The sequence below is a fragment of the Rhea americana genome, unplaced genomic scaffold, assembly GCF_003343005.1.
Source record: "Rhea americana isolate MKP2758 unplaced genomic scaffold, rheAme1 scaffold_35, whole genome shotgun sequence".
NCBI lineage: Eukaryota > Metazoa > Chordata > Aves > Rheiformes > Rheidae > Rhea > Rhea americana.
In genome coordinates, this window is record NW_028186479.1 from 4,768,285 (window position 1) to 4,792,025 (window position 23,741).

The 23,741-nt window shown below is 38.5% G+C and overlaps 2 protein-coding genes across 2 annotated transcripts in view; one reads left to right on the forward strand and one right to left on the reverse strand.

Moving 5' to 3' along the window:
* Nucleotides 1-1,204: 1,204 nt before the first annotated feature.
* ASTE1 (asteroid structure-specific endonuclease 1) lies at nucleotides 1,205-7,075 on the reverse strand. The gene is made up of 4 exons (XM_085311851.1): nucleotides 5,722-7,075; nucleotides 3,649-3,859; nucleotides 2,502-2,664; nucleotides 1,205-2,217 (listed from the first exon to the last, which is right to left on the reverse strand). Exons 1-4 carry the CDS (start codon nucleotides 7,045-7,047, stop codon nucleotides 1,926-1,928), a joined length of 1,992 nt encoding a protein of 663 aa, XP_085167977.1. The 5' UTR covers nucleotides 7,048-7,075; the 3' UTR covers nucleotides 1,205-1,925.
* A 231-nt stretch (nucleotides 7,076-7,306) lies between these two features.
* Nucleotides 7,307-23,741, forward strand: part of NEK11 (NIMA related kinase 11) — a 106,236-nt gene continuing 89,801 nt past the window's right edge. The window contains exons 1-2 of the mRNA XM_085311857.1: nucleotides 7,307-7,351; nucleotides 10,739-10,978. Of these exons, the coding sequence (XP_085167983.1) occupies nucleotides 10,809-10,978 (170 nt within the window). The 5' untranslated portion in view covers nucleotides 7,307-7,351; nucleotides 10,739-10,808. The remainder of the gene's footprint in view (nucleotides 7,352-10,738; nucleotides 10,979-23,741) is intronic.

A 23,741-nucleotide genomic window follows, 5' to 3' on the forward strand; every position in this document is an offset into this window, starting at 1 on the left:
TGGATTTCTTAAATCCACTGTGAAGTATCTTTCTTGCCTTGGTGGTGGATTATTTTCAGTAGTTTTTTAATGCATTTTCCTCTGTGGGATTAAGTATCACGTATCACTAAAACTCAGTGAGAGTGTCCTTTACTAGTCCTTATCACCTTCTTGTACAAGGCATTTTGTTTTTTACAACAGAAGCTTCCACACCACTTAACAGAATAAACATAGCTACACTATCCTTTGGGAAAGCAAACCTTTTGTCACTTGATAGTTTCTAGTATAAGACTGTTACATTAGTACAAATGCTTCCAGCTATACTGTGCAGAGGCATATATTGTCTTGGTTATTGCAGGTGCTTAATTTTATTTTTAATGTCAATTTTTGATAGTGCTGGATGTGAAAACACTAAGTAACAGTGGCTGTTGACTGCAAGGCCAGGTAGCCTGGAGGGTACAAAGTTTTATCTGTGACCTGTTTCCTTCTCTCATCTCTGGAAGCAAATATCAAGCGCTCTTCTGGTGGTACCAGAATTGCAGTGTTAAAGTACATTGATTAAATGAGGAGATGCAAGCATTGTAGGTACTGATGACCTCTTCTCTACYAAATGTGATGACTGAAACAAGAGTAAGAACATATACCTTTTAAGTAAGTCTTAGACTGTGGAAAAGGACTCAAGTTTGGCCACCTGCTAAGCCTGTTTAAGAGAAATGTTCTAGTTCAAAGGCATTTTTATTAGTTTTCATTTAGTTTTCTTTATAGACCATTTTCACTTCTAGTTTAAGTGTGAGAAATACAGCTGACAGTAAAGAAGACTGAAAACAGAACAAAATGATGCAGAAATCAAGTCTGAATTTGGTAAGGACCGGGCAAAACCTTATTAATTAAAGGTAGAAATAATGATTTTCTTAAGCATAAAAAATAGTAGTTGATTCTCCAGGAGGAAAAAAACCCAAAATTTAGCAGTTTTAAGTTTCCTACAAGAAAAACACAGGAAAAGACTATTTTTAAAAAWAGTATTCATGTAAATTGACCAGTTTTGCTGAGAAGCTGGCTAGCATGAAATACTGAGATACGCTGATGAAGTAGCATTTTTTTTATATAAAGTTTTTTCAGTGTTGCTATTATCATAGCAGGAGTTTGCCAAGTAATTTAAAGTTCAGACACAGAGGTAAGTTAAGAACAGGTCTGTAATTTTAATAGAGCCATCAGAGAAAGAAGATCAACTTGAATGACGACAGTTTAATGACTGAAAGTTGTACACAGTTACTCTGGCTACAGCAAGTTCACTATAGCTTACACAGAGCTACCATGTGATAGTGACCCCTTCCTGTCCTTATTTAAATACACCAAAACGAAGAACAAAAAAAATCCTCTCTGCGTTCAGTACCTAGCATACAGAAAATGACATACAGTCCATTTTCACTAGTTTGCTGTCCCTGAAAATGTAACCTGAAATGTCAAAGACTGATTCTATAATGTATTTGAACTTGTCAATTTTCATTGTAATCTCCTCTGTACTATAAATCATATAGCATAAACTTGTGTTTGAGGAACAGAGTTAATGATTAGATGGTTTCAGTGTTAGAAGTGTTTGAGGAGTTGGATGAATAGCCAACAGTAAGCGTCCAAAGAGAAAGAAATTCCTCTAAAGTAGTCCCCATCCGAAATGCCAAACTTCTTTATTCTTGTATTTTCAAGCTGATTTTGAGACCTATGAAAAAGGCACTGTATAAAAGCTTTTTTAAAGAACCTGTTACCAAAAAAAAAAAAAAAAAAAAAAAAAAAAAAAAAAAAAAAAAAAAAAAAACCTACAGAAAACGTAACCGTAGATACAGATGAATCAAGGACTTCTGTGAAAAAAGCCAAGCAAATTTCAATGCAGTCACATATGTACTTTTTACAGCTCTATGGCATTAAAAATTATTCCATGAATAATACTTTCAATCATCCACTTTGAGTGATGCAAATCTATTAACATCACATAAAGGCTGAGTTTCCAGTATAGCACATCTGCTGGCCTTTGTCTTACTACACGATTTCTTCTTTTTGCAGGATTCAGGTCTGGTCTTGGTCTTTTTCTGAAAGAAGTCTGGTGGTACAGTCAACTTCACTGTATTTAACAAATCCTGATAAAACTCAGTCATTTCTGGAGATAAACTTAATACATTTTCTGCTGAAGGTGCTGATTTAAGCTCTTGACACAGTCTGTGCACAAGGGTCCCACTATAAAGCCTGCCCAAAGGAAGGGGAGAATCCTAATTTAGAATTCTAACTTGAGAGCAGATAATAAAGCACRCTGCTTGGAGAACAAACACATTTAAGCTACGTGCAATATTCAGTAGTGGACTTCAAAGGAATACCTTACTCTACTCGGTATTTTTCTATATTTTCGTTATCTATAAAGAAGAATCAAAGTGTAGCAACACTGGCTCAGGGAGTTTATGACCCAGGAAATAAACATGCGTTGCATTTCATCAGGAGCCTATGTGGAAAGCAGATCTCTGAAATACACTTACCTGGTTAAGTCTGGCTCAGGGAGAGGAGAGGAGAGTAGCTGGTTGAGATAAAATCCCATCTGGAGACAGCACTGCCACTGGCAAAAAGAGTGTGCAGCCTCTAAATCAAAGTCTGTATTTTGCAATTTCTTTTCCTTCTTGCTGCCATCTTTAAAACATAAAACTGTGGGATCAAGATTATGGATAAATAAGTAATAAGTGAAACAAATTTTGCAGTGAACAATATGAATAGTATCTACAATCTCTAGAGTTTATAAAACTTGAACACTAATAGCTATATTTTAGGAAGCGTAAGTAGTAATGTGTTGAAACTGAAATTTGAGACATTGAGTAAGAATTCAATCACCTATCCATGAGAATCTTGAACTGTTAAATCATTAGATAATTTGTTACACTAATCTGTGTGTGAGTGAATCAWTTTGAGTGAATCAATTTGAAAAGAGAGTCCCATCTCATTCCAGCCTACTTGGGAAGCAAGTGGCAACCATGTCTATCYAGCTTTTATAGTCTAGAAACTGAAGAAAAAAAACATAACCTTGGCATACATAATCTCTGCAATCAAATCACGAATTCTTGAAGGAAATGCTAACATATGTTCTTACTTCTAAGAACTGTGAATATTATTGAAAGTACTAAGTACTCACAGAAAGTGTTTCACTTTCAAATTCTCTCAGTGCACTGGTAGATAAAGGCTGCCTGCACAATAAATGCATTTTTAAGTATAGATGATTTTAGAGAAACTCTCCTGAAAGAAAAAAATCACCTATCAGAGAACATATAACTGGAATTATTTGCTTTTGATGCATGAATACATTAAATTTGCAAGATATATATATTTTTTTTGCATTTTTGAACCTTTTATACCTAAGCTAATCCTTCAGTCCTAAAAAAAACACTTAGAAATGCAAGTCAGTATTTTACAAGACATAAAAGCACTTGTTTTACTTAGTGTTAAATTGTGAGATAGCCCTGCTTCTCTGCTCTCTATCAATGCACAAAGCATGACACCTCAGGATATGGTGTAAATCAATGCTAATTCATGTGAATTTGGACAATTAATTAAGAACAGATGAGGAAGAAAACAAGAGCAAAGGTACAGATTTTCATAGTAGTTGAACATCTAAAATTGTATTCTTTGGAGACATACCTGGATCATCTGTTGTGCTGTGCAATTCCCCAAATATTAGCATTAGAAGTAAAGCCTTTAACTGATGCAATTTCACTTTTGGTTCTGAACTACGTATCCAATAACAGGTTACAGCAACAGGGAGCTGTAAGTGACTCGGGACAGATTCCAGGATACTCATCTTCACTCCTAGAGTCTCCAGCAAAAGCATTAGACGGCATGACATGGGCACCTGTAAATAAACAAAAGTTTGGGAGTAGAAAAATAAAGGGAACAGACTTTATTTGCTGTGAGCAAGTTTTTGCTATTTCCAAAATGCACACAGACTTGACCTAAGCTAGCCAATACTTCAGATTTTCCATAAAAATATGGTTTTGATAAATTGCACACTTACTCTGAACAGGATATACTTTTGAAATACTACTTAACCTTTAAAAACAATACAGCTATACTTCRGGGAGAAGGGTAACAGCAGATTTTCACAAGTGTCTGAGGTCAGTCAGATTTTAAGAGGTTTCACRTTCCCCTACAAAATCAGGTGACTTAATTCACATACTTATCCAAAAAACTAACCTGCTTGGAAAAATCTAGTAACTATATTATAGTCATGTTGATATGACAAATGTATATGTATAATTTAATAACATGCCCTTTAGAAGTTACTTTTATTTTATGAGTTGTATTAATTATGCCTATTTTTGGTATGTCGGGAACACACTCACCTGTAATAATGAAATCTTCCATGTGAAGCTTACATTTATTTTCACAAGTATGAACTTGTAGCACGTGTATTAAAAAAAGGTTGTGTACCCTTTTTGTGCTATTTAACTTTTTAAAAAAATGTCAGTATAGTTTTAACCTTTGTTTGCAGGTAGATCTAGCATTTAGCAAAATAACAGCAGCCTGTTCGATTGCAGTTAGCCTGCTTTGTGAATCTGGATTAGTATGGTTTTGCCTATGGTTATGCAGCAAATCTATGGTAGAACATAAACTGAAATCAGTTTTGCCTGGAACAGTTTAACATTTTAAATGCAAGATAATCTCTCTTCTTGTAACCTTGTGTTGAATTGATAATTCCCATATACTTAATGGGAAGAGTTCTTAGAATAACAGAACTTGAAGATCAGTGAAATGCATACATACCAAGACCAAAGAAAGATGCCATTAATGTTTTTTAAAATTCAAAAACTTGACTTTTCAAACTATTAASTGTTTGTATGTTGTTTACCTGAACTAACAATAAACCCATGGATCCAAAGATCTGCATTCAAATCATTTTACATAGCTATCTCTAGTATTGAATGGTCATAGTAGTGACAGACTAGTATCCTGTATGAAATAGCTACCAGCAGGTGATAAAATTTTTCATCAGAATAATGTACCAATTACATACAGCACTGCCAACACAGCAAGTGCTACAGCTGATCTAAAAGCCAGAACAGATAGGACGCACATATAATACACAGTATTATATAAAGTTAAATATATAAAATTGCAAATGGTAAGCTAATGCTTACTAAGAACTGCTCATGGTAGAACTAACCTAGTGCACTTTTCCTTTCAAGTTGTTTTTCAGGTGCTATTCTGTCTGGCAAGTAGCAGCTTCTGTTAAGCCAGAAGCATATTCACTGCAGCAGACTACAGAACCACTGGGCAGCTGGAAGGTTCATAGATGCAAATAATGGTGATTAAAAAGAACAGCTTCACAGTGTTGAAATGCACTTTAGTTCTAAATTTCATGAAACTGTTCTTTCCTAAAATTATAAAAGCAAGGATTAGTTTAACAGACTACATAAGGATGAAAGATGGAGATATAAAGGAAAACTTAAGTAATGCTGAATGTATACGCTACTAACTTTCCCCATACACTCAGGAAAAAAAAATGAAAATTATGTAGCTCTTAGGTATTACAGGACAAGCTCAGAAGCCTGTAAATACCTCTGTACTGAGTATATACTTAATGTGCGAGTCGTCAGTGAGACAGTTTAGTGCAGGTATCACATTTAAGGATCAGTTTGCCAGCAGGCATCCCCAGTATTTTTTTTGTCACTCAGAAAATATTATTAACCATGGTCTGTTGTGACAACCATTTACCTCCATTAATTTGTCCAAAGGAAAATGATCATCACAAAAATCTGTGGGTAGACTTGCTGCTTGAACAAAAGTTTTTTTAAGTGTCTTTTGGATTCTGTCAAATTCACATACAACTGGCAGCTTGTTGATCTGCTTACTTGGAGAAGCAGCTTCAGTAGTATGAGGTATTTTCAGAAGTAGTCCATAGATAACTTGCCGAATGGGCAAAGCTGTGCTATGTGCGCTGGATCTCTGCATGTTCTCCACCTGAACATGAAGGAAGGTGCTTCTTAAAATTAGGGCATCACTGATAAATGGGGACAGCTCACCTTTTGCCAAAGCATCAAGTACCCACTGCGGTAAGTCCGATTTCGTGGCCGCCTGCGATTCGTACTTTCCATGCTGAAAAAAGTCCTCGAGATTCACGTCAGATGGCATATAGCCCTCCATTGAAGTGTGCAGGAGCTCCCTTACTTCTTCTCGCTGGTGTTTCTTAAGATATTTCAGCACGTTTTCGATGGCCTCCGCTGGCTCAGCAAAACGGGAGAGCCAGTTCAGAAGTCCCTGAATGCGGGCATGTTTCCTCCCCCTCCAGCCACAGCATCCAGCTGGTAGCTGCACCTTGCTGAAGAAAATCTCGAGAGCGGGCAGATTCACGTAGTCGTTCCCATTCATGACGGCAAAGAGCGGCAGCAGAGTTTTGTTCAGCTGCCCGAAGTGGTTGCAGAACTTTTCGGAAGAAAAGCACCTGGCAGGAATATAGCAGCCCAGCGCATCGTCGCCGCTGCAAACGCTCTGCCACTGGAAGTGGCTCAGGGGGCAGTAGCCGGCCCTCAGGTCGAAGATGCAAAAGTCGCTGTCCAGCGTGAGGACGGGGCAGCCCCAGCGGTTAGCGAGCGCGGCGATCTCGCGGTCCGCCTCGGCGAAGCACTGCACCAGGGGCACGCCGAGCCGCCGCAGCGCCTGCACGAAGGCCTCACGGGCCAGCAGCGGCAGCAGCCCCCCCCCGCCGCCGCCGCCGCCGCCGCGGCAGAGCCCGTGCGCCACCCGCAGGCGCTCGGCGGCGCGACCCCGCAGCGTGGCCAGCTTCCCGTCGGCGGCGTCGCGCCCGCCGTCCAGCACCACGCAGGGCGCGACGCCGCAGGCCCGCAGGCTGCCGAAGAAGGCGCCCACCGCCGCCGCGAAGGGCCCGTAGTCGCCGCCGCGACGCACGTCGGCGCCGCAGGTGAAGAAGAGCCGGTGGTAGAGGCTGCTCCCATCGATGACGAGCTTGGTGTGCCGCACCCGCAGGGCCGCCAGGAACCCGCCGTGCTCCTCCACGAAGCCCGTCAGCCCCGGGACGCCCATGATGGCGCCGCCAGCAACGGCCAGTAACGGCCACCAACAACCCCACTTCCCGCCCGCCGCTTCCGGCCGTGCCGTCCAATCAAAACTTCTCCTGCGCGGGGGGGGAGGGGCCGTGGCCACCGCGCATGCGCGGCGTCTCCTAGCGACGGAGGGGCCAACAGAGGCGGTGGGGTGCGGAGTGGGCTYGTCGCCGCGCCGGGCGGGCTGGGAGCCCCGCGGGGCCGGCAGCCTCCACACACGCACCCGTTTGCCCCCCCCCTTCTTTTTTTGGGGGGGGGGCTCCAGAGGCCTTAGGCCGGACGAGGTAGGAGGCTGTGGGGGGAACGGCCGCCAGGCGGCCTCTGCCCTCTAGCCCGCTAGTAAGTAAGGGTGTCTGTGAGGTTGTCCCAGGAGGCCTGGGTTGCCTGGACGTGTCTGCGGTGCTGGTTAGCTTCTCTGGAGYGGAGAGGGACGAGGCCGGTTGAGTGTGTTTGGCGAGCTCCTTTGCTGCTGATGCCACAGGCAAAGCCTTTCTTACTTAATTCTTGCTCCAGTAGCAGGCAAAAGCTGAGCCAGCTGAGGCAATGCTACTTTAGACTTGGCCAGACTTATGAAGATATTTTAGAAAATAACTGTGGAGATAGTGCTCACCAGCTAGGCTTTTTAAGGAAAAAAAAAAAAACAAAAAAAACAGGAGGAATATCCCTATTAATTTTTATTTCAGAAAGAGAAGAGATGTAGCATAAATAAATATTTGGAGATGTTTAAATGAGCATGCCAGTGAAGGCATGGGGGTTGGAGAAAGGATTCAATGAAGTAAATCTGAAGGAGATCTGGAGTTCAAATGTTAAAACTCTGGATTTTTTTCAGAAAGTGAAGGAGAAATGGTAACTGATGTACCAGAGGGATTCCTAAGGAGTATTAAAAAAGGGGGAAGGGGAAGAGGCCTTAATGAGCAAAGAAAGGTTTGTTTTGGAAGTCAAAAGGTGTAGAAATGCATTAACTATTGWGGAGGAAAGCTGAAGGTTATCTGAAGGAAATTAAAAGCAGTATCTTCCATTCTGATATAAACAGGGGAAGGCCCAGGGGAAGAAGTTGAGGCATGCAGTGCATTTGTAGTTGGAACTGTGAGAGCCTAAGCAATAACTTTATCTTTGCTTGCAGTAGTAAGGAGGATGGTGACCTAACTCTAGCCAAGGAAGAAGGAAAAAATAAAATTGAAAGCAGTGTAATTTTATTAGTCTGGCCTCAGCAGTGTGTAAGGCTGCAGAATGGGGTTTGACTGGAAAAAAGGAAAATGAAGAAGAACTGAACAGGCAAGAATTTTTGCAGGGGAAGTTTTGTAACAGCTGATTTTTGTTTGCTTGTTTGTTTTGAGTAACCTGTAATCATCCTGAATTTTAATGAAGCAATTGATGTACTGCTGCTTGGAAAATATTTTTTAAATTGACGAAGSAGATTGGTACAAAAATTTCAAGGAAGGTTGGTCTGAAAGGCTTGAGTGAGGTGGGAAAGACTACTGGTTCGTATACRTCTTCAAAAATCAGCCAGTCCTGTAGCTGAGTCAGGCTCTGGTGTCTGTTGACTATCATAGGATATTTCTTTCCAAATGTGATGGCCTAGCAATCTACCCCTTGTACATACCCTTAAAATCTGCCTGTGACACTGTGTTGCAGTCATTGGCTCCTGCCTATAGTGCTACTTAGCGGTAGACACCGAAGCAGTTTGCCAGGTGATACTGTTACCCTTATTATAAGTAGYGGGGAATGGAAGCATAGAGAATAGAAGACGGGAGACAGGCTTGGAAATAAAGCACAGCAGTTAGTCTTGGTAGGCCACTCTAAAGTGTGATATTGTGGTGTAAAAAATTGTGGCACACTCCTAGGGGGTCAGGTAAATGTCTAAATTTCAAGGTGAGTAGTGGTAGTGACCATTATCTGGAAAGAAGTGACAGAGAGCTCAGCAATTTTTATAAGTCTAATTATTTCAAAAAGTTGTATGTTTTAAAACTGTTCTATCTGGAGGTTATGAAGGCATGTGCAAACATCCATAAACATAGACTTCCTTGGAGAACAGTAGGTGAAAAATATGTAAACTTTCTAGAATTGGCARTGTAGTATTTTATGGATTTTTTTTCTCATGGCAATCTCAACATGGTCCATTCATACTTTCTAAACAGAGTGCAAGTTAGAGAAGCATTAAGCTGTTTTCTAGCTGACATTTTTTTGCTTACCATTTGCATTTCAAAATTTTATCTCTGAAGGAGAATACAGAAACAGGATGTTGTGAGTCTGTCTTTGTTTAAAAAATGTATGTAATTTGTATCATTGTTAAGATGGCTGGTAGTAATTAAAATTTGGCTGTGCTTCATAATACAATGACACTGCCAAGTCAAGCCCATTGTTGCAGTGTGCCAGCAGCTCAGCAGATGGATGTTACAATAGGTTCACACACGCACAGTATTATTGTTAGAAAATACAGAATCATAATCTTCATTTGGGCTCTGTAATTGTTAGTAAATGAAGACTATGACTTGTAGCCAGAAGTAATACAGATTTTAAAATCAAGCATTTTTCGTTTTCCTTTCCCCAAACAACAAAAAATCATTTTGTGTGCTTGCACTGACATTAAAATACCATGCTRAGCAGACACCGTGTGATGACCCTACGTTGCCACTGGCAATACCGATAGTACTAAAAGTTGCACTGATTGTAGGATCTTGTAATATCTTTATTTGTTCCAAAGAATCCTTAAGCACAAATAACACATACAGCATCATAAAAAGGCAAGGTAATGAAAGCAATATTGGTTTTTCATGTGCAATGAAACTCCTACTCTTTGCCATTTGGAATGAGGAAGGTGAAGGAAACAAACTCATTCTAAAGCCATGTTCAATTACTGAAAGCTGTGGAAACACTAGAGGTTTACCTTTGCGGTCCCTTTTTTGCAGAATTAGGCCTTCAGTTAAACAAGAATTACAAATCAAAGCTGAGTTATTTTAAGATGGATTAAGAAAAATTACTGTAGCAAAGGAGAAAGGAAAGCAGAAGAAGTAGGGCTTACTGAAAGTCTTGCAGGCTTGCTGGTAGTCAGGAAGTGCTAATTTCAGCAGATACTAGTGGTGAATCACGCTGAAGTGATGAGGCCARTACTGGAAAAAACGTATGAGGAGAAACAATTGGTGAAATCTGAGAGGCAAGTAAAAGAGCAGGAGAGAACAGCTTTGTAGCTATTGATGAAAATAAATTCAAATTATGGATGGAGATTATGCTTCAATATATACAGATATTGCTTGAGCTTGCTGCTGAAACAGATATTTTTGCTATCAGATACTTTGGTGGTGTGAAGATAGGATACAATTCTTTGTGCCATATCTGGGGGTACTGTAAGGTGAAATACAGATGTAGTTGTCCCYGTTTTTGAAAAAAAAATAACTTTTAAATAAATGAGTGTATAAATGCCTGTGGTTCATATCCCCCATCCTGTTCTTTCAATAAGTTTATTTAGTATTGATATACCACATTTGCATTATCTGGAGTTTCTTTTTCAAGTCTACTGTCCATAATTTAATAGATAATATTTCCATTTTAATTAGTGTTTCACTGTAAGTTAACCCCTTTAGCACTGTAGCAGAATTAGATGAGTGCTTTAGTAAGAGCAATACATTCAGTCAAATCCATTTTTTTTCTGTTTCATGTGCTTCCTGTGAAAGTCCTTGAAGAGCAAGAGAATTTGAAAGCTGTATTCTAGAGAAATTTTCGTCATTTCTGTTGCACTGAATAATGCTGAAATTTCAAGAAACTGCTAAGCATGTCACTGTTGCCAGGTCTAATTCTGCTTGCTCAGATGCTGTATTTGCAAGAAGATACACAATTCAGAGGAAACTTGGCAATGGAAGCTTTGGAAGTGTTTATCTGGTTTCTGACAAGAAAGCAAAACAAGGAGAAAAATTGTAAGTAAGCACTTCACATACTTTAAATAAAAATGTTTGGACCTTGTTTTTTACATTGTGGATGTTTTCTTTGTATTAATTTATGTCTCGTTTCTCAATTTGATCTTAATCTGCAGGCTTAACAAACACACAATTTAACTTTAGTTATAGCCTTAAACAGRACCAGGCTTTATGCTGACTCACATTCCAGCTGAATCTATTTTTCTTTGATATATTTCATCAGATAAAAGTCTGCTGATGGTGCTTATATCTAAGTCCTTTTAATTTACTACGCAAGATAAAATGGAGGTAGTTAGAAAATCTATGAGCCACAGTGATGTACATCTCCAAAGCTGTGTAATAAGGAATTAAAACAGTAAAAATGTATCTGAATTACCCATTCCCCACTGTCATACATTGGTCAAGTTCCTAACATAAGGTATATGTTGTGAAAGGGACCCCTGTGCTGACTCGAAACAGAGGTAAATTTAATCACTGTCCTTATAAGAAGCAGAGCAAAGGTATATGCTGGCTTTCACAAATTTAATACTCTTTTTTTTTTTATTGGAGCCTTACAACTTTATAATTTGTAGACTATAATTATATAAAGATATAAAATGTAACATATCTTAAATGTAATATATACTATGTGTATACTATAATTATGTAATTTATAGCTAAAGGTTTTATAATTTATAATTAAACTTTGAGTTTTCTTGTGAACGCTTATTAAAGTATTGGATRTTTGCCTTCCACTCCATGCTCATTCATCTTCATGATCATGACATTTTCGCTTTAAAATATGGAGAAAGAGAATTCCTAATCTAATTGAGTCCAACTACTGCAGTATCTAGATCTGTAATGATCTGTCCAATTATACAGGTCTGTGAAAGCATTCAAACTTCAAAAGTGAGCATGAAAATGTCAGAATTTCTGGAAGTCTTTTAGTGGACTTTCCTCTTCATTTCAGCCATTTTCTTATTTACTCTAGGTAAGTTTGTTGTAGCACCTGACAGGATGCTTTCAAGAATCACTTCCATGCCACTGTGCCACAAAAGAAAGTCTGCTAAACTTAACCTTTTTATTTATTTATTTATTTATTTATTTATTATGATTAAGTTGTATAAATGAAACATAAGAAGTAATTATTAAAGAAAGTCTTCCAGTAAGTGTATTCCTTTTGCTGTATCCCTGTTTGATAGCATTTTTTTTTTAATTGACAACAAATATTGATTTTATGCTCGCCTGAATTTGGACGGGTCTCATCAGGTCAGTTTTGTGTGCCTCAGTTTTGACATTTATAACAAAGCATTCTTGACAATAATGCCTTAATAAATGTGCGGACAAGACATGGTTCTCTCAAGTATTTTCTTCTGTATCAACATATATTTCTCAGCTCATTGAATCAGAGTTAGAGGCCAGTAAGCTTTTAGCTTTTTCTATTTTTTCCCGTGTCAGTGTATACAATTTTTTGATATCTCTGAGACTTAGCTACAGTTCAGTACAAAAATTCCTTTAATGCAAAACTTTGATTAAAAATGGGAGAAAATATTTGGCATTTTCTTTTTATGTTAGTGTTATTTATCTTTCAAATTAGAGGTAGGAACTACTTGAGCTTATAGGACTCTAAAGTCTCTAAGAATGAGTTCAATAATAGCAGGCTTCAGAAGAATACTGAAATGTATATCTTCAGTTTTGATATTTTTGACTCTAGCTCAAGCTGCCAAATCGCCAAGATAATCAATATGTGTTTTGCCTTTAAGTAACTATCTCTATTTTTGCTTTAGAATTTCCTTGAAGAAGTCTAATTTGTAGTGACTTTTTCTTGAAGAAGCATTCACTGCCTGCAGCATTTCATGCCTGTCTTTTAATTGAGGCTGCATGTGTCYCTTGCCATCCTCAGGACAGAGGCTGAGTATCAGTTGGCATATTCTTTTTCTTTTGTTTCGTTAGCCTCTTCCTTGTGACTACAATATTTAACAAGCCRAAATGCTTTCATTGTAATGTTCTGTAGTTCCTCATTACACCACATGGGGGTAATCGTATCACAGTTATTCACCTCCACCCCTCCTGAACTTGAAGGAGTTCACTGTATTGAATAGTGGATTCCCCTAAATTTCTGCCATTTAGATGAAAAAAAAAATGGCCCAGATGAACATGAAACCTCAAGCAGCATTTCAAGATAGAGGGTAGACAGTTTCCGTTTAATGATACTGATTCTATAAAGTGCTAAAATGTACTAAAAAGGCACATTATTAACACTATTTTCAAATAAGAAAAGAATCTGTTATGGAATTGTACTGCTTACTGCTTACTTTGGGAAAAAATAAGTATTTCCAAAAGAAATGAAAAAGTAAGTGATTACGCTTCTCACTCTTTAAAAAATCTTAATAGARCTCTGAAAGCATTTTGGAGGATGAAAGGAATGGAGCTATTTAGGCCCTGAATTGTCTCAACAGAATTAGAATTCTATTGTTATTGCTTCAGAGATGATCCAGAACATGTTGAGATAAATGTTAGRTACAGCATGAATTCAGTCACAGATAGTTTCCAGCAAATCATCTATCCATCCCATGTAATAGTCTAAAGCACTGTGAAAGASCATAAAAATAAACCATAAGAATACAAATTTCCAAGAAGTTAAATCTTGAAGAATGATACAGAAGCTGTTCAAGAATTTATTTTTCAAATTTCTATTAGTGGAATGTCTACAGAATGAGTTAATCCAGAGACTAACAGTGCTTATCATGTAATTTCATGTGTGGTCTGCGTGGCTTTTTTATGATTCTGAAAATAGTTTTTGGGCATGCCTTATACTTCTTTTTTTATCCCTAAAGGATCCTAGATATTGTGAGGGAAGTATTACACACATAGTTGCTTCAGCTGTGAGGAAGAGTGTGATGATCTAGGGCACGCCTCRAGTCAACAGACTTATTTCATATAGAAACTAAGTCTGTCTACAGAGAGCTATTCAGGCCAGCAATACCTGCCTCCTATAGAAATGTGTGCCAGCTTCTTGCTTCTGTACTACTAAAATTTAATAAAACTTTTCAAGTACATTGTATTTTGGGAGGCTGCTGAAATTCCTGCTATTGAGTTGAAGTAGCTCAACATGTTTTCTGGTGAATTGTAATACTCATCTGGAATTTTACTAATATTAACAAATATACATGCCACAACAGCTTTAGGACTTTTTTAGATTTTTGGAAACATGTAGCTGTGTCTGTACCAAGTATACCAATATATCTTTTTTGATTATCAATATTTATTCCTTTTAATGATGATAATGGTGGTTATGGCTGGATAGAAGTGTCTTAAGTAGAAAAAGAGCCTCAGTCCCTTTGCTATATTAGTTTAGTGCAGAGCAACAGAGTGTAGACCCAAGAGCTTGGGCAGAATCATTCCTCCAGAGATGGAAGTGCTATGTGGATGTGGATTTGTTGCCTCTTCTGTGGATTCTTCTTTCTTGCCTGCAAAAGGGTCTTCCTGCTCCTGAGCTGGCTTTCTCTTTTGCTAGCAAACCACCCAGAGAGAAGCGTGGGTTGCTTCAGAGCTCATGTCAGCTGCTCTTCCTGGCTCTTGTTTAGCATCAGGCAGAAGAGTTAAGACAGACCTGCAGGGGGGCCAGACCTGAATTGGCTTTAGCAGAGGCAGCTGATAGGAGGAAGAGGGCTGCTGAGCAGGCCTGAGAAATGCTGCTGTGTGACAGTTGACAGTTGTGTGCTGCTGCTGCCACCCCCTGCTGCCTTGCAAGCCTGCTCCTTGGGCCACCTTGGAGCTCTTCTGGGCTGGATTAAGGCCAGGGGAGCAGAGCTTTCCCTTTTGGGACTGACAGSTCTGATGCCTGTGCTCAGTGCCCCATCAACTGATGATATGTAAAATCCTTTGGTGAGTGGGCTGCAGAGATCCCAGGCACACWCTCAGACCTGACCATGCAAGGCTGCTGGATAGTTGTATGGAGGCTATGACCAGGACTACTTGTCAGCTAGAGAGGAGAAGATAGTTTTAACAGTTACTTCATTTGATGGGGCATTATTTTAATGCAAGTAGCACATGCATTTGGAGTAACGAATGTTAGATTCTCTATCCGTTTCCTCTCTCTTTATGAAATAGCAGCATGTATTGCTGTTGCTTGGATTGTAGTAGCACTGGTGACTCTCAGCCAGGACGGTATTGTTCTGGGTGCTGCAAAAAAACAGCACAGAAAGATAGTCCTTACTGCAAAGACCTTACAGACAAAAGTTTTGAAGGKAGATTTCATGCCTGGGAACAATGAAATAATAGCAGTGAGGATGAAAGGCTGCTGGTGTGTTGTGGCCACTGTCTCAGTGTTAACAAGTTTCGTAGCTACAGCACCATAGGAAAATTTTAAAAATGAATTTGTAGGAGAATTAAGAAAGACTGCTTATATGTATAAACATGGAAAGAAATTCAAATAAAAAACCAAGTCTGGATTATGGGCTAATGTGGCTGGCAGAATAGTTTCTGTACTGACAGAGAAATTAAACTGTAAGGTGGAGAGAGTGGAGACTGAGAGTGGCTTGAGCTTGAAATGCTGGCTAGCCCTTCACAAGAGGAGGAGATAGASTTAAACTAGGTGTAGACCACTCCAGAGTAGCAGTAGGAAAATACCATAATTCTGTATTTGCAGATAAAAGATCTCAGAGATGAGGTGAAAAAGGGGGAAAGATGGGAACCAAGAATGGAATCTACTGATACATTAAAACAAAAAATTGTCAGAAAGGTGAGATTCATCCAAAACATAGTGAAGGGATGACTTGAGAGACAAGAGGTTAGTCAAGAGRAGGCAGCATTATTAGAAGCCAAGGAGGACAAGATTTGTGACAAAAATATGTGAAGAGATTGAAGATAATCAGTAAAGGAGCTAATTAGAAACTTAAACAGTTTTAGTTAATGTAAAGGACTATTTCTAATTTGGCAGGGTTTAGAAMGGTACAGGGCTTTAAAAAGCAGTTGTAAACATACTAGACATAAARGAAAAAAGAGGGAAAATGAAGGCAAGTGATGGAAGGTGAGTCTTTAGAGATGAGGAAGACAAAAGCGTACTTRTGAGAGGAAAGAGCAGGAAGACAAGTGGATGAGGAAGAGGGAAAGTGAGGATAAGAGAGATCAGAAGGATGGATGGAGGTTCTTGGAGAAGTGGAGTTGTTGGAAATGGCCAAATGAAAAATTTAGTATCTCTGATGGGAGAAAGAGAAGGAAGTATTAGGAAAGGGAAGAGAAAAGTGAGGCAAGCTTGGAACAAGAAGGTCATGGTGGAAGAGAAAACTGTGATATCCGCTAGTAGAAGAGGAAGAAAAGATGATGAATCTTAAGTGAAAGCAGGTAATATTTTATTTTCTACTTTGAGTTCATATTTTGTTAAAGCAAACTGTTTATTGAGACTTATTTCCGTATCTGTAGAAGCAACAAAGAATCAGACTATCTGCATTTTTCCTTTTACTCCTAAAAAGGTAAATATACTGTTGAGCATGCTTCTTATCTGTATTTCCATAATGTTGCCCTAAAAGATTCTGTGCTGCATATCCTTAAATTCTAGTGGTCAGRCAGTCTTTGATCTCGTTCCAACACCTGTGTCAGATTATTAACATCTCCTGATTTAAATACCCAAGTCTAACAATAAAATTTAAACAATACATGCAGTTAACARTACATAATAATGTGAAGCTCCTCTGCTGAGAAAAGTAGAAGCAAGCAGTGATCAAATTTGCAGTTTACTTAAAAGAGGTTGGCAGAAAAAGTTCATGAGCCCCTGTGGAAAGGTTTCTCTCCTGCTGTTTCTGTAGGCAATCAAAGTCAGAATACACAGTAAGACTGAAAAGAGGAAGCACAAGAAAAATCTTAATGTTGAGGAATCTGCTGTAGAATTCACACTGGAATATAAATTAGTTTTGAGGTAAAGATGAGAAATAACAGAAGATGTGGGCAATACCATTCACGCCTTGAGTATTTAACTTAGTAGCAGGTGCAGTTCCACGTCTGCACYGAGAATGACCTTGCTGTCATGTATAGTTCTTACTACTGGCATCCTTTATGACTTCTTAACTTTAAGACTTCTTAACTAGTGTACTGGAAATTGTAAAAATAAAGCCTTATATTCAGAACATATATTATTAGGAACAGAGTGTAAACAGATAACCTGTATGTGGTTCTGCGTGGCTTAGCTCTTTGTGGCAACAGAGGAAACTAAGGCTTATGAAAAGCTGTAAAAACTTGAGTTGCGCAGTGTTAGGATTATTTGTACATTTTTAAATCAAAATAGGCATAGACCAATATTGTTACTTGCAAACTGTGCTTAGGAAATGAAGTCAGGTGTTGTACAATTGATGGTGYAGGTAATTGCAATAAATAATTGCAAAGTATGTTCTTAGTTCCTTCTCTCCTATCCATCACTTATTTCTTCTGATATGGAATTTACCTGSTCTTTATCCACTGTTCCTTAGTATCTGAGATTTCTAGGTGATAGATGGGCACAGGATAGCTGACTTGCAGAGATTGTACTAGATCACAGATATCCAATGTGAGTAGGCTGAGTCGCATACTGTGTGAGTGATAAGAATATGAAGCACTACCAGTATAGTGTAGGTAGAGTAGGTACCATACTCTACGTCACTCTTAATAGTGTTGTGTGACTCATTCCTTATATATTGCATTAAATTTGTATGCTTTTTGGGGTAATCTTTATGTTCGTGGTCTGGGGTGTTTTCTATAATTTTGCCTTCTCTTCTATGAAGTGACTCTGAAACCCTTTTTAATTTCAGTTTTGCCTTCCACTCTGTCTTAACTGGGAAATTACATATTGCTGTAAACAGCTGCCAGTTATAGCCATAGCTTAACAACCACACGTCTAAGCCAGGTAAATTCCCTAATCATACAACACATTTCCTAATGTTGATGAGCTCTGTTTTCCTTCAGAAAATTTTGGTTGTGTGCAGGCCAGATGAGTTTTCCTGTATTCTCAAATGTGTTGTCATGAGAAAATCTGTTCGTATTGAAGCCCTCTGAGCAAAAGCTTCTCTGCTTGTATTGCTGATGTCATTTTTTTCCAAGGTATATTGTCCACAGAGGAGAGGGGTAAAGCCAAACCAGTGATTCATATTCTGGAGCAAGATGATGCCTCCTTGGACTTATTTCAGACTGGCCATTAAACTTCAGAATTACACTTAACTTCATTCTGAAACAACTGTTTTGTGTAGACATTTGATAAACAACTTTGCCAAATTTCATAATAATTTCCTCAAAAGAAAAGGGAAGTTTCTGTTTTTAGATTTATGGTTAGTGCAAGTGACTTTATCTACTTTATTTGTGTAGCAAGTTATACAATTTGCTATCTATGTCCTRCAAGAGCTATTGATCCCATTGGATGCTTCTGACCAAGTATTACAGAAGGTTAGGTGTTTCAAACATAGAAGTTCCTACAGCTTGTGTGAAAATAGGCAACTGATTAGAGAACAAAATTAATGCCCTCTTGAAGAGAAGCCAAGAAGCTGAGATTCTCTTCACTCTGAAAGAGTCTCTTCCGTGCTAGACAATCCATATAGGAGAGAGACCCTCTATATACCCCAGTTCCAGGGGAAACTATGGCCAGAGTTTAAATTTATCTTAGACAGCAAAGTCAATTAAACACAAGAGATGTGTTCACAGGAGAGGAAGCTGCTTAGCTCAGGATGGCTTGTTTTGTGTTTTATTTGATGTTTTCTCCAGTAGGTATTTGCCAAACTTCTGGTTTTGAGCCATGTACTGTATATCCAATAAAAATAAGATTGATTTGCTTAATATTGACACTATCTTTCCGTTCTAGTGATCCCTAAAATGAGCTTTGGTAAATCTTTATTTCAAATTGCAGGGTGACTCAGCTAATATGTAACTGGGCTCTAAATAAGGATTGCATGCGTTTGCAAATATTTGCTGAGTTCTTAATCTTTTCCAGGGTTTAAATTGAATTTAGACAAGGGGATACAAATCACTGGTTGCCCGTTAGTGGAGTTTCACATATTTTTTAGAAGCTCTGGATTTTTTTTTTTTTTTTTAAGAAAGAAGAAAAAAATCTAGCTTTAATTTAGATAAAAATGACTGTATATATTTTTTGTTTGATTCTTTTTATTTTGTAGAAATTATGCTAGTAGTGAATTTATAGATAAATGTCTGTTTCTGCTTTACATTTGTTTAATGTTACTGTGAATACACTAGCTAGGGACARATGGTGCTGCTCAGTCAATTTTCAAGACCTGTTATGGAACACTGTCCATTAASAGTGATTCTTTGCATGCATGTAGCACTTTTTTTTTCATTTTGGGACCTGAAAGCACTTCTAAGAGTTGTGAAATATTTTTAGTAAATTTGGAGATGGACAAGAAACAGGTTAAATAATTTGTCTATGTTCATATGGCAAGTTAGTAGGCCTGGAAAATAACTAGACCCCTACTTGAGAAATTATTCRTTGTTATCTTTAATCTTGCTAAATATTAGCACGATCTTTAACTACACTGTAAATGCTCTGTGCTGCTCTAGAGCCCAGTRTAATGGGGGTCAGTTCTACAGTTTGGAGACAAGCTGTCTGTGTGTGGCAGAAAAGAAACCTAGTCTCCTATAGATGTGCGTCCTGTGTCCCTTCATCCTCCCATAATAAGCCAATTCTTTTACCAYGTATTTTATGATTGCATTCCTTTTTCTGCAGTGTCTTCAGTTTTCTTCTGCTTCCTCTAAATGTAGCACCCRTATCTTCCTTCCCTCTAGTATCCCTCCAATATAGGTATTTCCTCACTGCATTCCCTAGTTAGTGGCTAGAAAGGTCAAGCTGTGGTGCTCGCTGAGTAAATGCAGAGATGAGATGTCTGGTATATCTATGTTGATGATCTGGCAAATCAAACTGTAGGTAACTTTGGAGATTCAGGGGCTGCTAATGTAGGTCTCTTGCACTTCCTACTTAGCTCACTGGATAGTGTAATCTTAAAATCCTTGAGATTGCTACTGTTCTGACAAATTTGGCTGAAATGGGCCAGCAGATCCATATTTTGAGTAGAGTTTGTTAGACAGATACTTCTTTCCTTCGTAGACAAGTTTAATAAATAGAGACAATTGGATAAATTTTGAAAAGGTGATAGGACAATCATGCTATGGATTCTTCTGCAATTTTCTAGTGTATTTGATATTTAATACTTACTTTCCAATTCTTTATCAGCATATAATATGTAAATGCTTTGAAGCTTATTTGATCTTATTTGATGGAAAACTCAAGTCAGTCCTATGTGCGAGTATAACATCAATTTTATTGGCAGTTACAAATGAGTTTATTTAGCTTGGAAGTTAAGTCAGTGCTGCTTTATAAAACTCTAACATTTAATTGTTTTGCTCAAATCCAGTCTTTTCTTTGAYGTGAAATAAAAGGAAGTCATTTCAGTATTGTATCTAAGAATATGATTTTTTTTAAACAAAGTGTCAGTGTGGCTTTGAATGTACTGGTACATTCAGAAAACATTGACTTTGAATTTCCATCATGTAATGCAAAGTCACATCAGATTTAGAAATCATCTTCAAAATGCAGGGCATCTTCCATCTCCTTTCTTTCCGATTCTGGAATCATCTAAGATTTTGCAGATCTGCATCTAAATATCTGAGGAGTTTGCATTTCTGTTGGCAATCATAGACCTGTTTCCTAACCTACCCCAGATYTGTTATGTACCTGATTTGTAATAGTATTCCTGCAGTCACTTCTATGCCTGTTTCCCTGAGTAGTTTGTCAGTTAGTTGTAACAGGTAATTACAGTTAAAGACACTATCTCTTCATAGCAGARGTTTCTCTTCAACAGTAGTCTTGAAGGACAGTACTGTAGATGTTGTAGAGTGTTACAGATAATGAATGTCCTAATCTGTTGTGCAAAGTGAAGTTCTGGGTTAACTTTCACTAATTCATAACGATGCATAGGCAAGCAGCTGAAGTACGCAGTAGGCAATAGGGACTTCTAGTTCGTAAATATTCAAAAGGTACTTATACGTCCCCATGGTGGAAAGCACATGCTGAGAAGAGCCGAACTCCCAGCACCGTTTCTGCATGTGGTAATTGTGGGGTGTCAGCTCAGCTTCTGCATCTGCCTTGCATTATACCATTAATCCAGACTCATGCTATGATTCCTTGGAAACTGTGCACTTCGCTGAATAATTTATTACATGACTTTCAATTATTTATGACTTCTTACTACAAATGAATAAATAAAAATAAAATCTAAAGGTGGACGAGTTTTGGAACATATGAATATCCAAGAGACAGTCAGCAGATTGCCGTATGGTTAAATCCCAGTGTTTGCTGCCTGTTTGTTTCTCTGAAGGTATTCCAAGGGAACGCTCAGCTGAAACCGAATTGATTAAAACTATAACAAATGACCCCCTGCCAGTTGCCCTGTGCTTTTTCATCTAATTGTGCTCTCTGTCTTTTWTTTCTTCTCTCTCATTTAGCCCTGGAAATAAAAATCAGAAATTAAAATGAGAATCCTTCAGGTCATTTTAGGTTTTTGAACAAATATTCTTGATCTCCTTGGAAACTGAACAAATGAGCAGCTCCTGTAGGACATTTCTGATCGCTGCTTCTTTTTCAATATGCTTTTCTTAGGGGACCATCATTTGCTCTTTTCAATGAGGTGAACCTCTGCCACTCCAGCTTACCACATGTCAGCTGAGCTGCTGTTCATGTGCACAGTCTTTCTTGGCCCCAAATGTGAGATAATGTGACCCAGAACCTTGATAGGGAATTCTTGCTGATTTAACYGGAATGGTTGAAGAAGTTAACCTCTGTAGTCTTCCCATTTCAGTGGTTAACTGTGGCTTTCAGGTTCTGTGAATGGTGCTGTGGGAACCAAGACCTAAATAAATGCATGTCAAAGTCTTTACTGAAGCCTCTGTGACCATGGCTAGAGCTCTTGTGTTGTAGTTTACAAATGCAAACATGTTACCTGGGAGTCAAACAGTAAATGTTTTGTTTCRTTGTTGGTACAGAGTTGCAGCTATGACCGACATTGTTTCAGATCATTTCCAGTTCAGGCCAATAGTGGAAGACTGGTTTGGAGACTGGTTTGATAACCCTGAACTTGTTTAAAGCAATTCTCATGCAAAACTATATACAACTAATGATGGAACAGTTCAAATGACAAAGTTGGACTGATAAATCAGGACTTTAAGTGAGAGAATGCTTTAGTCCATATCTGCTGCATGCTTGTCAGTGCCCAGCCCTTCCTGCAGCCCAGCATGGTGCTGTAGGGCTCCTCCCCAACATCCCCCTGACTAAAATTGATAGACTAGAACAACAACAGTATGAAGAGTTACAACACAGAGGTGTCCAAGAAATGGTCCATGTCCCAGTGAAACACTTTATTTAGAGCTCTGTTTAGGCAAGTTCAGATTTTGGTTGCACTGGATAAGTCTTTAGCARGGTTTGCAGGACAGTGTGGCATTAAAGCATAGGCAGGACAATTTGCACTGCATGTGCTGGTGAAGGTTTTAGCTATTAGGAGCTACAAAGAGGCTGCAGGCCTTTGTGCAAGCAATTCCTGTGTTAAAATTTTGAGAACTCTCATTTTTACCAAGCATAAAGCCTGATGCTCTGCATGGGCACTACGAAATCAAAAGGTGAGCGCTCATGTCATCTTRGTGCCTTTCATTCAGCTTGTGTGATGTAGATGCCTGTGAAAATCCTGTGCAGCAATGTCTGGTTTAACTTTTAATTCTGTYGAGTCATCTTTTGGAGCTTTGGGGTTATTGTATTTTTTTTCTCCTTTTTAGTGCACCTGTCTTAGATTATGGCACTAACTTTTTGCTTTTCAGTGGGATTTGTCCATTTGACTGTGGTGCAATCTAACTGGGTCTTTAACTCATGTCAATGGGAGACAAAGTGCCTTAAAGAAAAAGATTGCTTAGGTTTCCTCTAAATCTCATCTTCCAAGAGATTAGCTTTCTTGAGCTCCCTGGTGCAGTCCCCACCWACACGTTGTGATCTTGTGGGCAAGTAATGAGTGGTGCCGATGGTTGAATTCATTCTTTTTTGTAATGCTTACAAGTATTATTTTCAATATGGGGTGGATAATAATGCTTAAGGCATTTCTGGTGAATTATTGGTTTTGAGATGTGYAGCAGAGACAGAATTTAATGGTTTTGTAAGTAAGCCAATGCCTTGAGATCACTTCTGTCTCATTTGTTTTGTTGAAACTTTTGTTTAATTTTATTCACTGGTAAGATAATTTTAGAAGGAAAACAGAGGGGTGCAGTATTATTACTTTAGGTCAAACTGTGACCACTTGCCTCAAAGATATTGTGTATTTTTGCAATATTTGAATATGCTTGATGTATTGTATGTTGCTGCCGTTTGCACTTGTTGGCAAGGTATGTTTGCTTTTAACTCTGCATCAAGGATTTTGTACTTTCTTCCACACAGAACCAGCCTTCTGGTTCTTTACTGAGTTCAGTAAACTGTAATGAGAAAATTGCTGCAGTGAGCAGAATAAATTCTTGTTTTGCTGGACTATCTGTTTATTTTTCTTTCTCTTTTTCTAGTTTTTGGTTGTTCTTATATGACACAGACCCGTTAGTAAACATAATTTTAGTAAACGTAATTCCTAGTTCACTGCTTCTTTTGCATGTATGRTGTGCCCTTTGGGTGTTCTAAAATAACTTTCCAGTGTTGTTGGTTAGTGGCTTCATTTCTGATTTGCGCATATTGCACTGAAGTCTAAGACYGCAGTGTCATACCCAGGAAGGCTAGAAAGGATAAATAGAC

What these genes read in the sequence shown, in the direction of transcription:
- ASTE1 (XM_085311851.1), bottom strand. Translation starts at nt 7,047, where the DNA reads ATGGGCGTCCCGGGGCTGACGGGCTTCGTGGAGGAGCACGGCGGGTTC. An exon ending in CAGCACAACAGATGATCCAG is followed by an intron (nt 2,665 to 3,648) that starts GTATGTCTCCAA and finishes TTGATCCCACAG; the next exon opens with TTTTATGTTTTAAAGATGGC. An exon ending in CCTGAGCCAGACTTAACCAG is followed by an intron (nt 2,218 to 2,501) that starts GTAAGTGTATTT and finishes TCCTTTGGGCAG; the next exon opens with GCTTTATAGTGGGACCCTTG.